The following is a 14,407-nucleotide window of genomic DNA, read 5'->3' as shown; positions in this document are numbered from 1 at the left end:
GAGAGATCGACTGATTAATAGAGATTAGGGATAGTTTTAAAGTACTAGAAATACGCATTCATTTCTTGTTATAATTTTTTACATTGCTGTATTTCTTTTAAAATGGAAAGTAATTTTGGCCAGTTTACAAATCTGTAGTTCATACTTATGCTTTATTTTAACATCATCTTAGAATGTTTAAAGGCCTTAGGCTATATGGAGCGAGCTGCCGAAAGCTATGGCAAGGTGGTTGATCTGGCCCCACTCCATTTGGATGCAAGGATTTCACTTTCTACCCTTCAGCAGCAGCTGGGCCGGCCTGAGAAAGCCCTGGAAGCTCTGGAACCAATGTATGATCCAGATACTTTAGCACAGGATGCAAATGCTGCACAGCAGGTGGGCCATGTCACATAGAGGGAAGTTTTTCGTGGTACATTATATTTTAGAACTTTCTCCTCAGTTAAGGATGTCTCTACAGCTTATATCCAAAATTTTATTTTAGTGTATTAAATTCAATGTTTTTGAAAAATGATTTTAAGTATTAGGTTTCAGCCACTTATTACAAATTACAGTTTTTAAAATATTGGCTCTTAATTATTGTGAAACACCATAAAGCAAATGTTTTTAAAGTTTGGTTTTTAAAAATGTTTCTATGCAAATAAAACAATTTATAGAAAAGGAACCTTGTTAGGCTCATCATCATGTGCTTATTTGTTTAGGAACTGAAGTTATTGCTTCATCGTTCTACTCTATTGTTTTCACAAGGCAAAATGTATGGTTATGTGGATACCTTACTTACTATGTTAGCCATGCTTTTAAAGGTGGGTAATGATCTTTCTTCATGTTAGCCTTGTTGACTTTTAAAATGTTTAGTATTTCATTTAAACATAGCTTATACTATTTGATAATTGTTTTACTTCATTAAACTCAAACTTTTTAAAGTGAAAGATAAAAAAAAGCTAGAGATTATTGGTATATGACTGAAAGTTCTTGACAGTAGCTTAAGTGAAAATCTTCCCTAGTACATATTTAGAAAAGTGAGCACTATAGGACTATCAGATATTGGCCCTGTAGACAGAACTATGTGCCAAAATTACTCACTTTGCAAAAGTATTTTCCAGATCTAATATTCTTTCTGAGTCTGGCTTATTTGCAGGGAGGTAGCTCTGTGGGTGTGTCTCTGGGGATGTGTGTGTATACATGTTATAATGGTAATGTGAATTGCCTTTTTTCTTTCTGAGGTGAGGAATGTGACCAAAATTCCTTTGGTAAGAAAAAAATAAGTCAGTTCATTCTAATTTTAGCTTTGTAATGTAGTAATTTGGTTTTTTTTTTTTCTTACTGAGGGAGCTTTCAGTCTTGTGGCACCTGTGACCCATAGGTTTTCTTTAAAAAATTATTATTTAGAGCTGGGTATGGTGGCGTGTGTCTGTGGTCCCAGCTACTCGGGAGGCTGAGGTGAGAGGATCGCTTGAGCTTAGGAGTTCAAATCCAGCCTGAGCCAACATAACAAGACTTTGTCTCTAAACAAAAAAGTTATTGTTTAAAAAATCTGAAATTTTCATCTTTAATTCAGGTAGCAATGAATCGAGCCCAAGTTTGTTTGATATCCAGTTCCAAGTCTGGAGAGAGGCATCTCTATCTTATTAAAGTATCGAGAGACAAAATATCAGACAGCAATGACCAAGAGTCAGCAAATTGTGATGCAAAAGGTAATAACTTCATTTGCATTATGTTATATAAAATTTGGCTGAATTGAAAAAGACTCATGAAGTAATTAATTGAAAATACCCTTTTCAAATAAAATGAGATTTTCTAATCTAAATCTCTCACGTGTAATAAACTCATTCATTGTTAAAAAGGAAAGGCTAAATGTAAATACTTTAAGTTAAAAAAATTCAAAGGAAAGCATCTGCTTGGATCTTCCTGTGAAAGAAGTAAAACAAAACTTTGACTTTTTAAAAAGAAAATATATTTTAAGAAATTTGTGTAGATTAGATGACAGTATAGATTATTTGTCCAGAGACCTCACTTATATATATTCCATTCTCTATGAAATAATTTTTAACAAATGTAGCAATAGTCATAGAAACTCTGAAAATAAGTTGCTGTGAGACCTAGTCTCAAATAATATAACTTTAAAAGACGACAGCTTCTACCTCTGCAGCTTGTGTTTTCAACCATGTTTTCTTATGTTGTATTTTTCTCTCTGTGTGATCTGCCTGTTTTCTTTCAGTGATTCCTCACTGGAGGTCCATGGTTAGTTTTTCGTAGGCTCATAAGGTTTTGTTTTGTTTTGTAAATTTTATCATGGTGAGGATCACATTACACTGGTGTACCAGGATAGACATTTCATCATCTTGCTCTGTTCTCTTCAGTTATTATATTTAAGGATTGTGTAATATTCCATTGGATAGTGGTTCCATAATTTATTTAATCATTTTCTTATTGTTTGGCATATGATCACTTTTGACAATTTTCTTTTATACGCAGTAATGTAGTGAGCATATTCATAGATACAGATTTGTCCATATTTTGATTGTTTAGGATAGATTCTCAGAAGGAAAATTATTGGATCAAAGACAGTAAAATTTTTTATGGCTTTTGATATTTCTTAAGGGCTATAAAAGGGAGGCTTTTTACAGAGAACTAAGGAAGAGAAGGAGGTTGTTAAAGAGACATTTTAAGGCAGAGAAAATTGAGATCAGAAAAAGATAACAACTTGAATCTCAAAGTATGAATTTGAAGTCTTTTACTAAGCAAACATTTGAATGCCCGTATGTATGTAATCCTCTATCACTGGGGTCCCCAACCCTGGTACCAGTCCGTGGTCTGCTAGGGACTGGGTCGCGCAGCAGGAGGTTAGTAGTGGGTGGGCAAGCGAACATTCCCACCTGAGCTTCCCCTCCTGTCAGATCAGCAGCAGTGTTAGATTCTCATAGGAGCGCAAACCCTATTGTAAACTGCCCATGCGGGGGATCTAGGTTGCATGCTCCTTATGAGAATTGAATGCGTGATGATCTGTCACTGTCTCCCACCACCCCCAGATGGGACTGTCTAGTTGCAGGAAAACAAGCTCAGGGCTCCCACTGATTCTACATTATGGTGAGTTGTACAATTATTTCATTATATATTACAACATAATAATGGAAATAAAGTGCACAATAAATGTAATGTGCTTGAATTATCCTGAAACCATCCTTCTCATCCCCGGTCCATGGAAAAATTGCCTTGCATGAAACTGGTCCTTGGTGCCAAAAAGGTTGGGACCACTTCTCTATGGGACTGCAGTCATAGAAAGTACACTTGTTCTACCCTGGAGGAGATATATCCTAGCTAGCATGGAGAAATGCAGATGGAACTAGCTGGAACTTGTAGAGAACAAGTCCGAATCAGATGCCTGGGAATGCAGGTGGTTAAACTGGCAGAGTAGAAAGAGGTAGTATTGAAGGAGTGTAAGCAACCACCCTTTCTCATCTTTGTCCAGAGAGCACTGGCAACAATTTAGGCTCATGGTTATTAAGCTTATCTTAAAATTGATTATGTGAATTTTTCTAATACTGCTATTTCTGGAAATGCAGTGTCCTAACTGGTTTTCATTGGTCTCATTTTAGCAATATTTGCTGTGCTTACAAGCGTCTTGACAAAGGATGACTGGTGGAATCTTCTGTTGAAGGCCATATACTCCTTATGTGACCTATCCCGATTTCAAGAGGCTGAGTTGCTTGTAGATTCCTCATTGGAATATTACTCATTTTATGATGACAGGCAAAAACGCAAAGAACTAGAATACTTTGGTCTGTCTGCTGCAATTCTGGACAAAAATTTCAGAAAGGCATACAACTATATCAGGTGACTTCCCAGTTATTTATTTTAGTTAGATTCTTTAATAGAGTAAGTAAATGTACTTTGATTTAGAAGCTACTTTACTTTTGGCTGTCCTATTAATAAACTGGTTAATTCAGTTCATTGGTGATTCTCAAGAGGCAGTATATGAGAAGATGCACTCTAGGACCAGACTTTCTGGGTTCAAATCCCAGCCCTGATGCCTACTGGCTACGTGACCTTAGGCTAGTTAGGTAATCTCTAGTGCCACAGTCTTCCCACTTATAAAAGGTTATCATAATACTACCATCTCATAGGGTTATGATGAAGGTTAAAGGAGTTGTTATGCCTTCTAACAATGCTTGGCAAATATTATCATTATTATTATTATTATTATTCTTTTTGAGATGGAGTTTCAGTCCTGTTGCCCAGGCTGGAGTGCAGTGGCATGGTCTTGGCTCACTGCAACCTCTGCCTTCTGGGTTCAAGCGATTCTCCTGCCTCAGCCTCCCAAGTAGCTGGGATTACAGGCGTGTGCCACCAGGCCCAGCTAATTTTGTATTTTTAGTAGAGACGGCGTTTCTCCATGTTGGTCAGGCTGGTCTCGAACTCCTGATCTCAGGTGATCCACCTGCCTCGGCCTCCCAAAGTGCTGGGATTACAGGTGTGAGCCACTGTGCCCGGCCAATGCCTGACAAATATCATTATGAGTTACTATTCAGTACTGCAGCTATAGTGGGCAAGGAGAGAAAAAGTGAAACCTAAACCACTTGCTTCTGTTTTAGTTTAAAAGTTTTGTTGAAAGTAGAAATAAGATGTAGAAACACTAAAGCAACATTTTCTGGGGAAAATCTTTTATTGCGTAGGAGAGTTTTGCTTTAAATAGATTGAAACTGTCTGCTTTTCCTTGTTAGAGGATGGTACATTTCAGTGCTGGTAGGACAGCACTGAAGGGTTTCATTTTTAGAAATCAGGAAGATTTTTACATTATTTTCTCCCTTACCCTCTTCCTGCAATTTTAGGATAATGGTAATGGAAAATGTCAATAAACCCCAGCTCTGGAACATTTTCAATCAAGTTACCATGCACTCCCAAGATGTACGACATCATCGCTTCTGTCTCCGTTTGATGCTGAAAAACCCAGAAAATCATGCCCTGTGTGTCTTAAATGGACACAATGCATTTGTATCTGGTAGTTTTAAGCATGCGCTTGGTAAGTGTCCTGGCACGTGACTTTGTAGCGCATAAATAGTGTGGTGAAGAGCCTAGCCTCTGGAGTGGAACTGTCTGGGTTAATTAATTAGCAGCCCCACTGCGACAAATTATTCTACCTCCTCCTGTCTCAGTTTCTTTATCTTTAAAATGGAGATAATAATTGGACCTACTTTGTAGATTATTGTGAAAATTAAATGAGTCAATATAAAGAACTTAAAACAGTGCCTGGCACATATAGTAAGTGGATATAGTAGCAAAAATGATAATAATTACTAATATTAATATTTGTTACTCTTATTAAGCTTTGGTTGTAAAAGGCTGATATAGGTCTTATAAAATTCATTTTAAAGGTCAATTCTCCCTTCTTAGGCCTATTTATTTTTAAAATGATTTTTGTTAATTATGGATGCTTTTGTCACCTGATTTTAATTTGCTATATGCAAAACGTGTTCAAGATTTGCTGAAAGTTCATTCCTTTAGGAGATAAGTCTATATTAAGGTTTATTTATGTAGTGCTTACTAATTCTAATTAAACTCAAGGAAACTTCATTAGTCATTTATAATAAGGAATTTCTGTAATAAGCAATCAGAAGTAAACAAGTATTACTTGCAGAGTCTCCTTTAAAAAAAAAAGAAGCAAACAAGTGGAAAAATAACTAAATGTTTAAACTTAAAATTAGGCATGCATGTCCGACTGCCTAAAAGCTGGTGTTGCCAGATTTACTTCTTATGAGTAAACTATGGTTTTTGGCTATTTAATACTTTCATGATTCCTTGTGTATGGCTAGTATTTTTATCATTGTTCATCCAGTAACCTCAAACATCAGATGTTGAAACATTCCTCTTTTGTGTGTGCTTTGTGGAATTGTTTTATATTAAGAAAATATAAATATTTTATTTTCCTATATTAGAAACTTTTACAAAAGGTTAAAATCACAGACAAACGGCAGTGTACCATCTTTGCTGCCTAAGAGATTCTGTGGTGCCGTTCCTTCCAGAATAGAAGCCAGAAGGAATAGAAATTTTCATCTATATGTGATACACTATATGTTATTCCTTTATGAGAAAAACTTGCTTAAATTCCCCTACTGCATATGATTAGGCTTTTGACAAGAGATGATTGTATATATGGAATACATGTAATTCATAAAACCCCAAATTCTTATTCTGTTATTGGATACATTTAGCTTTTTCAGAAAAAACAAAATAGTTGCTACATTTGGGAAAACAACACCCGTAGTCTAAAAAACAAAACAAAGCTTTCCTCTTCTCACCTCCATGATCCACCACATTTGAATTTATAAAACAGATCAACTGATTCTACGAAAATGTTCCCCAAAACACACATCCTCTATTTTCAAAATAGATTTAAGGTTATAAAATAGATTTAATGACTGCAGCTGATAAATTGTTTATTTTAGAAGTATTACTTTACATGGAAATGTCTAGCTGTGCCTAGAAAAAGTTAATTTAGTTCCTCATATTAATCTTCATGGTCAGCATACATTCATGGGGAACTTGTTCTAATTATATTTTATACATTGTTTTAAAATTCAGATTAATAGGTCTCCGGTTGATATTTTAGAATGTCCACCTTATGTATGTTAAAATCAGTAATGTTTGTTTAGCCTTAAAAGTGTTGAAGAAATAAAGAACTCTGTTCTTGTCACACCGTCTGACACCACTGCTCGTTTTCCAGGACAGTATGTGCAAGCCTTTCGCACTCACCCTGATGAACCTCTCTATAGCCTCTGTATAGGCCTGACCTTTATTCATATGGCATCTCAGAAGTATGTGTTACGGAGACATGCTCTTATTGTACAGGTAATTCATTCAAATTTCTCGTTACTTGATTTGTTTCTTAAAAATGAATATACTTAATACTTTTTTTAAAAATCCTGCTTCAAAAGTAATACACAATGCTCAGTACACATGACGGGAGTCCCCAACACTTACCCAGTGTTCAGCACTCAGCGCATAGTTATACTCATGGTTAAGACTTACTACGGCGATATAGTAAAGGTACACAGCCAGATCTGTAGGGACAAAGACACAGGCAGAATCTGGAGGAATGCACTGGCAGGCTTCCGTATGTCTGGTGTCTCAAGGTCTCTAGCCATCTTAGGTACTGAAGATTCACTTAAAGTAGTTTAAACAAAATAATTATACATCCAGTAATATGATTGTGCCTCTTTCCTTACACCATCACCAACAAATTGTTCTTTTAAAATTTTCTTTGTGGTTCTTATCATAATTTCAAATTATGTTTCGTGTTATCTACTTTAATAGCATGTCTCTTCTAATAAGAGTATAAAGTCCAAGAGATCAGAAATCTTGTCTGTCTTGTTCACTACTCTGCCTTCAGCACTTACATTTCTATGATTTCATTTTTGTATGTTTGATGTTTCCAAAATATGATATGGTATAGACATGTCTTTTATTAAATAGGTGAGAAAGGAAAGAAAATGTTGACTCGAATGGAGTTGCAGGGTCTAGTAAGGGGCTTTTGTTTCTTTTACAGTAAAATGGTTAAAATAAAGCCTGCATTAAAACGGTGATGACAGTTGAAACTAGGTATGGGTTCATTAAGGTGGTCTCTTTACTGTTGTATATTTGAAAATTTCTATAATAAGTTGTTTTAAAAACCTGAAAAACAGAAACTTCTAAATTTTTCCTTTTTTGTATTTTATCTACCTTTTCCTCAAAGCTTCTTTTTCTTCCTTATTGGATACTATTTGCTGTATTAAGTAATGTAGGATTGTGTATAAATTAAATGTAGTGAGTGCTTATTTTGTGCCAGGAACTGGGGACATAGCAGTGAGTAAGTACACAGGTGGAATTTCTTGCCCTCATAAAATTCTGGCAAAAATTGATAGGAAAATCTTATGGATTAACTCATTAAATATGTAAAAGATGTAGTTTTTGGGCTTTATAGGACAAAAATTCATGTACTTCAAGGTAATATGGAAGCTAAATTTCAAATTACTTCTATAGTTAAATAGGTTTCAAATGGTTGGAGGTAGAGATGAAGCAAGAGGTAATGAGTATATGGAAGTTCATTGGACTAATCTCTTTTGTGTATGTTAAACATTTTCCATAAAAATTTCTGAGAAGCAGATTTTATTGTAAATAGCGTCGTTTCTGAAACTGTTCTCTTATTTATCTTTCTTCCTGCTACAAGACTATAGTTTTCTGTTATACTACCTAAAAAAAATTTTTTTTATGGTTTATTATCTTTCTTACCTTTATATTGTATTAAAAGTAAAATCATTCATGTTTCCTCACTTCTACCTTTATTTAATATTATATAGACAGTAAGTACATTGGGCCCTTTAGTGATTAATTTGATTTAAATGTTTGAAATATAACAAAATGTTGGAAATGTAACATAATGTCAAAATAACTCTTTTCTTTTCCATTTAAACTGTGTGTTTTTGGCTGGGCATGGTGGCTTACACCTGTAATCCCTGCACTTTGGGTGGCCGAGGTGGGTGGATCATTTGTGGTCAGGAGTTTGAGACCAGCCTGGCCAATATGGTGAAACTTGGTCTCTACTAAAAATACAAAAATGAGCCAGGTGTGGTGGCGTGTGCCTGTAATCCCAGCTACTCAGGAGGGTCAGGCAGGAGAATCACTTGAACCCAGGAGGTGGAGGTTGTAGTGAGCTGAGATCGCACCACTGCACTCCTGTGTGATAGAGCAAGACTCCATCTGGGAGAACAGAACAGAATAGAACAATAGAATTTGTTTTGCAGTTTTTAAATTTGATAATTCACCGTATCTATAAAGTAAAGTGGTTGCCCACATTGTCTAGTTTTTAAAATCACTAAATATTATTTGAATAGTCTTTCAGATTATCCCCTTGAATTTGTTAAACATTTCTTAAAGAGCAGCAAGTAATTCCATTATTGTATTAGAGGACCTAGAGGTTCATTTGCATTACAACAATTCATCTGAGATTCCTATTCCTTTTTTCCTCATATTTTTGTCTTGTCATTTTTAACTATGAAGACTTGATATTTCTTTGCAATTAATAGTCAGATAGTCTGCTGGTACTTAAGAGAGCTGTGTGTTTCAGTGGAATAGAGGTCGTAGTCACACAAATAGGTTATTTTATTATGCAGAAAGTATGATTTGTATACCGACCATGAGTATTACTACCCCTAAATAATTCATTTTTATTATTTACCTATTTATAAAGGAAAATTTGTGACCACTTAACTATATAGCAGATCATCTAGAGAATAATTACATTTTATATTCTATATTCATAAATTAGTTGATTTATTCTTAATTATCTGGTCATATATTTGATTACTCAGTTAGGACTCTTGGACCTTTGCAATTTGTAATTTCAGTGGATGATAAAAGCGGAAGCTGTATTAAAAGGGAAAGTGAATATGAGAATAGGTAAAGAAACAAGTTGTTTTTTGGACTGTGTGACCCACAGGGAGTCAGCGTCATTGTAGCTGTGCTCTGAAATAGTTTCTCCATAAATCTTTGACTCAGAAGCTTTCAGGAGAAAAAAAATCCAGTTTTTTAGGTTAAGAGGTTATTAAAGTCCTGAGAAGTAACTTATAAAAGGTAAAATTTACCCTAAAATGTTAAGTATACTCAAGTGAATTTGCTCCTGAGAGGAAACCTTTGTACATTATCATTATTTTATATCTTGCTCAAGCTTTTAGGCATCAATCTCACATCAAAAAGTTTATTGGCCTATAACAGCACAAGCCAACTTGAAATTATTTTTTAAAAGTTTTGTGTACTTGTAGGTTATGAATCTCTGGTAGCTAGTTGTAACGTTTGGCTTTGTTTTCTGTGAATATTTATCCCTGGCTAAAAAAAATTCTTACATCTTCCAAAGAGCTATAATGTTGACACCTAACTATACCGTAATACTATACAGTAATAGGACACTAAGCAGATATGTTTTTAAAAAATATTTGTATTTTTAGCACCTGGTAATGCAGTGGTCTAGTACGTCATTGTCAAATCAGTGAAATATTGAATTATCTTTCTCTTTTTGGTTAGGGCTTTTCCTTTCTTAATCGATACCTCAGTTTACGTGGGCCCTGCCAGGAATCATTCTACAATTTGGGCCGTGGCCTTCATCAGTTGGGGCTGATTCATCTTGCAATCCACTATTATCAGAAGGCCCTGGAGCTCCCTCCACTTGTGGTAGAGGTATTGTGCATTTTTAAAACTGAGACACTTCATCTGTCTGTAGATAAGTGCAGTTAGCTAATTCCAGACAGTAAATAATAGTTTCTATATTAAAATGTATTTTCTCTTATTCAGTACATTTATGTAATTATGTTCAGCAACAGTTAGATCTTTCACATCTGAGCCTCAAGACTTGACCAGCAACCATGTGAACATATACAGCTTGTGGCTGTGAGCATTTTAGTTCCCAAGGTAGTTCCTATGCTTTACAGACAGGAACTGGTAGACATAAAGTCTGAATATTGAAGAATATTGTGACTGTTTCCAAGTGTAACTCACATGTTTCTTTATAAAGATGAAAGACCAGTATTAATGTAGTTTATTTTTAAGATAGGGTAGTGTTGCCAGTACTATGATGATCTATGTTTAAAGTCTGATTTTTATTTTAAATCCTGAAATAGGTTAATTTTTAAATATATTTTAACATAGCACTGTATTAGAAAAAACTTTAAAAACTCATAATCCCTGTATTCCCTCACAATTGTTTTCTATTACTGTTCAGTTTAAACAAATGAATATATATTTTTATAGTGATGCTGTTTTTATATATATACTATTTACATATTGTATACATATTTATATATGTATGTCATACATATTTTATATTATATATGCATATGTATATGTATAAATAGGTATATATGCATATTCATATATACATTTTTTTATATGTATAAAAACACTATTGTTTACTCACACCATTTATTCATCTTTGCATTTAATACTCTAGCCCTGTCAATATTACTTGAGGCAGTTTTTCAAATACACCTAAGAGGTTGTTTATTAAAGGTTGTTTTATACAGTGTTATTTCATAAATATTGTTAAATCTTGTTACTTGAGCTTTATAGGTATCATTTTTAATTGTTGCAGATTTTTTTTTTAGTTGACCCAAAGTTTTTGTATTGGGGAAGATTAGAAACATAGGTCTAATCTATTCCATTGAATTCATTGCTTTGTTATATATGTGGGAAGAACTATAATACCCCTGAGGTAATATTGTAGTCAATTTGTTGTATCCCTCCTAAACCTACACTTTATATGCCTTTCCATAATAGCATAGGAATTTTTTCCCATCTGGTCATTGGTGTTCATTTAATATTATGTTATTTTTACACAGAGAAGTTTTTTATGAAGTCATACATATCTTTCCCTTTATAGTTGCTACTTTTGCTATCACGAAAAGGACCTTTCCTACTCAAGATTATATTATCCCATTGTATTTTTTCTTTTATGGATTTTTTTTTTTTAACTCTTAAATCCAAAATTCATCTGGCGTTTATTCTGCTGTAGTTTGTGGGTGAGACTTTAAATTACTGGCTAGACAGTTAAAATATTTGATAATAACTGTTAACTGAATCAGCATTGATCCAAGGTATATGCATAGTTTTATTATTTTTTTTAGTATATGAGCTTTAATAGCTTTTGAAAACTTACACTTATAACTATTAATTTGCCATAAAATTGTCCTGATTGACAGTTGGAAATATTAAACATAAGGGTATCTTTTTCTCCCTAGGGCATAGAAGTTGACCAGTTAGACTTACGAAGAGATATTGCCTACAACTTGTCTCTCATTTATCAGAGCAGTGGGAATACCGGAATGGCTCAAAGGCTTCTGTATACCTATTGTTCTATATAAAGCACCGCAACTGAGAATGGAGTAATGGCAGCTGCTGTGTGAGGACCAGTATCTTCTGTCTCAGGGCTTATTATTCGTAACTCCAAAACAGAAACGACAATTTCAGAATTACCTAACACTGTATTTATTTTTAATATGTAATAATTATCTTGTGGTATATATGCAAAATTATTCCTACAAAAATTTGTATATTCTGTCATTTTCCTTTCGCATTCTATAGTGAAATTGTTCCCAATGCTGAAATGGACATATAAGCCTTTGAGCTAGCTTGCAGTTGAATACACTATTTTTAACTCACTTTAGCTTTGTATTTAATACTATAGCTCTGTCAGTATCACATGAGGCAGTTTTTCAAATACGTATAAACAGAGGTTGTTTATTATTAAGGGGAAGACAAAGTGGGACTCTTGATGATGTCATGACCATGATAACTAAGCACCTAAGAAAATTATTTAAAATAGTTATGTCGTAGGTGGAAGACAAATAATTTAGTCTTTTACTTTTCACCTGCATGTATCTTAGCTACCTCAACTGAAACATGGGATGCTGGGCTTAATTCAAAACATATTGCTCCAAGGCAAATAAAAAAATGCTTCATCTATATTTGTGGTTGATGAAAAAATAGAGAAGAGCTTGTTCAATAACAGGACATGGCTTCCATTTCAAGATCACAAAGAATATAAGACTGGGCAAGTAGTATATATGGAATAAAGGACATACTCCTGAGTAAAAACACGACATAAAAGCCTTTTACTCATCTCCACTATTACATGTTTTTGAATTTAAGTTAACCATACTTTTTAGATATACTGTTAGCTTAATAACAATTTTTTTTTTTTTTGAGACAGAGTCTCGCTCTGTCACCCAGGCTGGAGTGCAGTGGCCGGATCTCAGCTCACTGCAAGCTCCGCCTTCTGGGTTTACGCCATTCTCCGGCCTCAGCCTCCCGAGTAGCTGGGACTACAGGCGCCCGCCACCTCGCCCGGCTAGTTTTTTGTATTTTTAGTGGAGACGGGGTTTCACCGTGTTAGCCAGGATGGTCTCGATCTCCTGACCTCGTGATCCGCCTGTCTCAGCCTCCCAAAGTGCTGGGATTACAGGCTTGAGCCACGGTGCCCGGCCAATAACAACTTTTTAGGGAAAAATAAAAGCTGTAATTAGTGTGCATATGGGTTAGTAACAGCCAGCCCAACTGTGGCAGGGAAACAAGTAGAGGCTTAGGATCAAATAAAATAGGGACTTACTAGGAATTCTTACCACTGTTTCTACTGTACACAAAACTTTCTAGTGCAGAATTTGTATGTAATAAGTATATTGTGTACTCTGTGTATAATTTAAATACATTTTATTTTTATAATTAAGGTTAATTGTTTCACATGCTTTCTTTTACTTCATGCCATTTACAGGTAATGGTAGAGGTAACAGATACAGTAATAAGTTAGACTAGTGTGTTGGAATTCTGTGGAACTGAGCATTCTGTGCTCTGAGTTTCTCTTAAATTAGCTCACTGGACTGTATGTAGCTCCAGTGTCTACTAAATAGCCTTGGAGGAAATAATAAGTCTCCCTAAGGAAAAATGAAAAAAAAAAAGCTGATATTGCATAGGTTTGTTTAGCTTTTAAAATCATAGCTACCATTTGCTGAGTTTTTACTCTGCTACTATATGCTAAGTACTGTGCTAAACACTTTGGATATGTTATCTCTGTTTCTCTCAGGGAACTACAAGGTAGGTGTGGTTATTGATATTGTCATCACCACCTTATATCTAGAGATTAAATAGCATGTTCCAAGATCACTAGCAACCTGCTCCTTGCTCAGATTTTCCTTCAGAAGAACACAGTTGCTGCAGTTCAGAGTAACAACAAACATTAAGTTTTTTTTTTCTTTGAGACGGAGTCTGGCTCTGTCTCCAGGCTGGAGTCCAGTGGCACGATCTCAGCTCACTGCAAGCTCCGCCTCCCGGGTTCAAGCGATTCTCCTGCCTCAGCCTCCCAAGTAGCTGGGACTACAGGTGCCCGCCACTGTGCCTAGCTAACTTTTGTATTTTTAGTAGAGACAGGGTTTCACCATGTTGGCCAGGATGGTCTCGATCTCTTGACCTCGTGATTCGCCTGCCTCAGCCTCCCAAAGTGCTGGGATTACAGGTGTGAGCCACTGCTTCCAGCCAAGTATAAGCTTATTTTAGAAAGAAAAAAGACACTGGCAGTGTTTCTGTCTTCCAGGCCTTCAGCCCATCAAAACCCCTGTATAAAAACATCTTTTGGGGTATCTTTTTAAAAGCTCATATTCATTCTCTTACCTACCATCCTCACCTTAGCAGTGGGGTCCTGGTATCTGTTTCACGCACTGAGATTCCGCTGCTCCTGTGTGGTCACAGTTGATCGAGGGGGGAGTCTGCTCCTGAATCAATCTGGGCCAATCAGGAGTTTCCTCCCTCCTTCCCTGGGAATTTCAGACTTGAAATAGAACCTTCATGTGGGGCCAGAACTTCAGAACAATTAGGCCAACTAGCAGTTAACCCGTTC

The 14,407-nt window shown here is 35.4% G+C and overlaps 1 protein-coding gene across 1 annotated transcript in view; it reads left to right on the top strand.

Annotated features, from left to right (window-relative positions):
- Positions 1 to 13,243, top strand: part of LOC105468165 (general transcription factor IIIC subunit 3) — a 35,780-nt gene extending 22,537 nt beyond the window's left edge. Inside the window, exons 11-18 of the mRNA XM_011718210.3 lie at positions 173 to 375; positions 699 to 800; positions 1,556 to 1,691; positions 3,594 to 3,831; positions 4,827 to 5,017; positions 6,719 to 6,843; positions 10,051 to 10,203; positions 11,760 to 13,243. Coding sequence (XP_011716512.2) covers positions 173 to 375; positions 699 to 800; positions 1,556 to 1,691; positions 3,594 to 3,831; positions 4,827 to 5,017; positions 6,719 to 6,843; positions 10,051 to 10,203; positions 11,760 to 11,882 — 1,271 coding nt within the window. The 3' untranslated portion in view covers positions 11,883 to 13,243. The remainder of the gene's footprint in view (positions 1 to 172; positions 376 to 698; positions 801 to 1,555; positions 1,692 to 3,593; positions 3,832 to 4,826; positions 5,018 to 6,718; positions 6,844 to 10,050; positions 10,204 to 11,759) is intronic.
- The last annotated feature ends 1,164 nt before the right edge of the window (positions 13,244 to 14,407 follow it).

The sequence above is a fragment of the Macaca nemestrina genome, chromosome 11 (assembly GCF_043159975.1).
Source record: "Macaca nemestrina isolate mMacNem1 chromosome 11, mMacNem.hap1, whole genome shotgun sequence".
NCBI lineage: Eukaryota > Metazoa > Chordata > Mammalia > Primates > Cercopithecidae > Macaca > Macaca nemestrina.
Note: the sequence above shows the minus strand (reverse complement) of the source record. Positions and strands in the feature narration are given on the sequence as shown.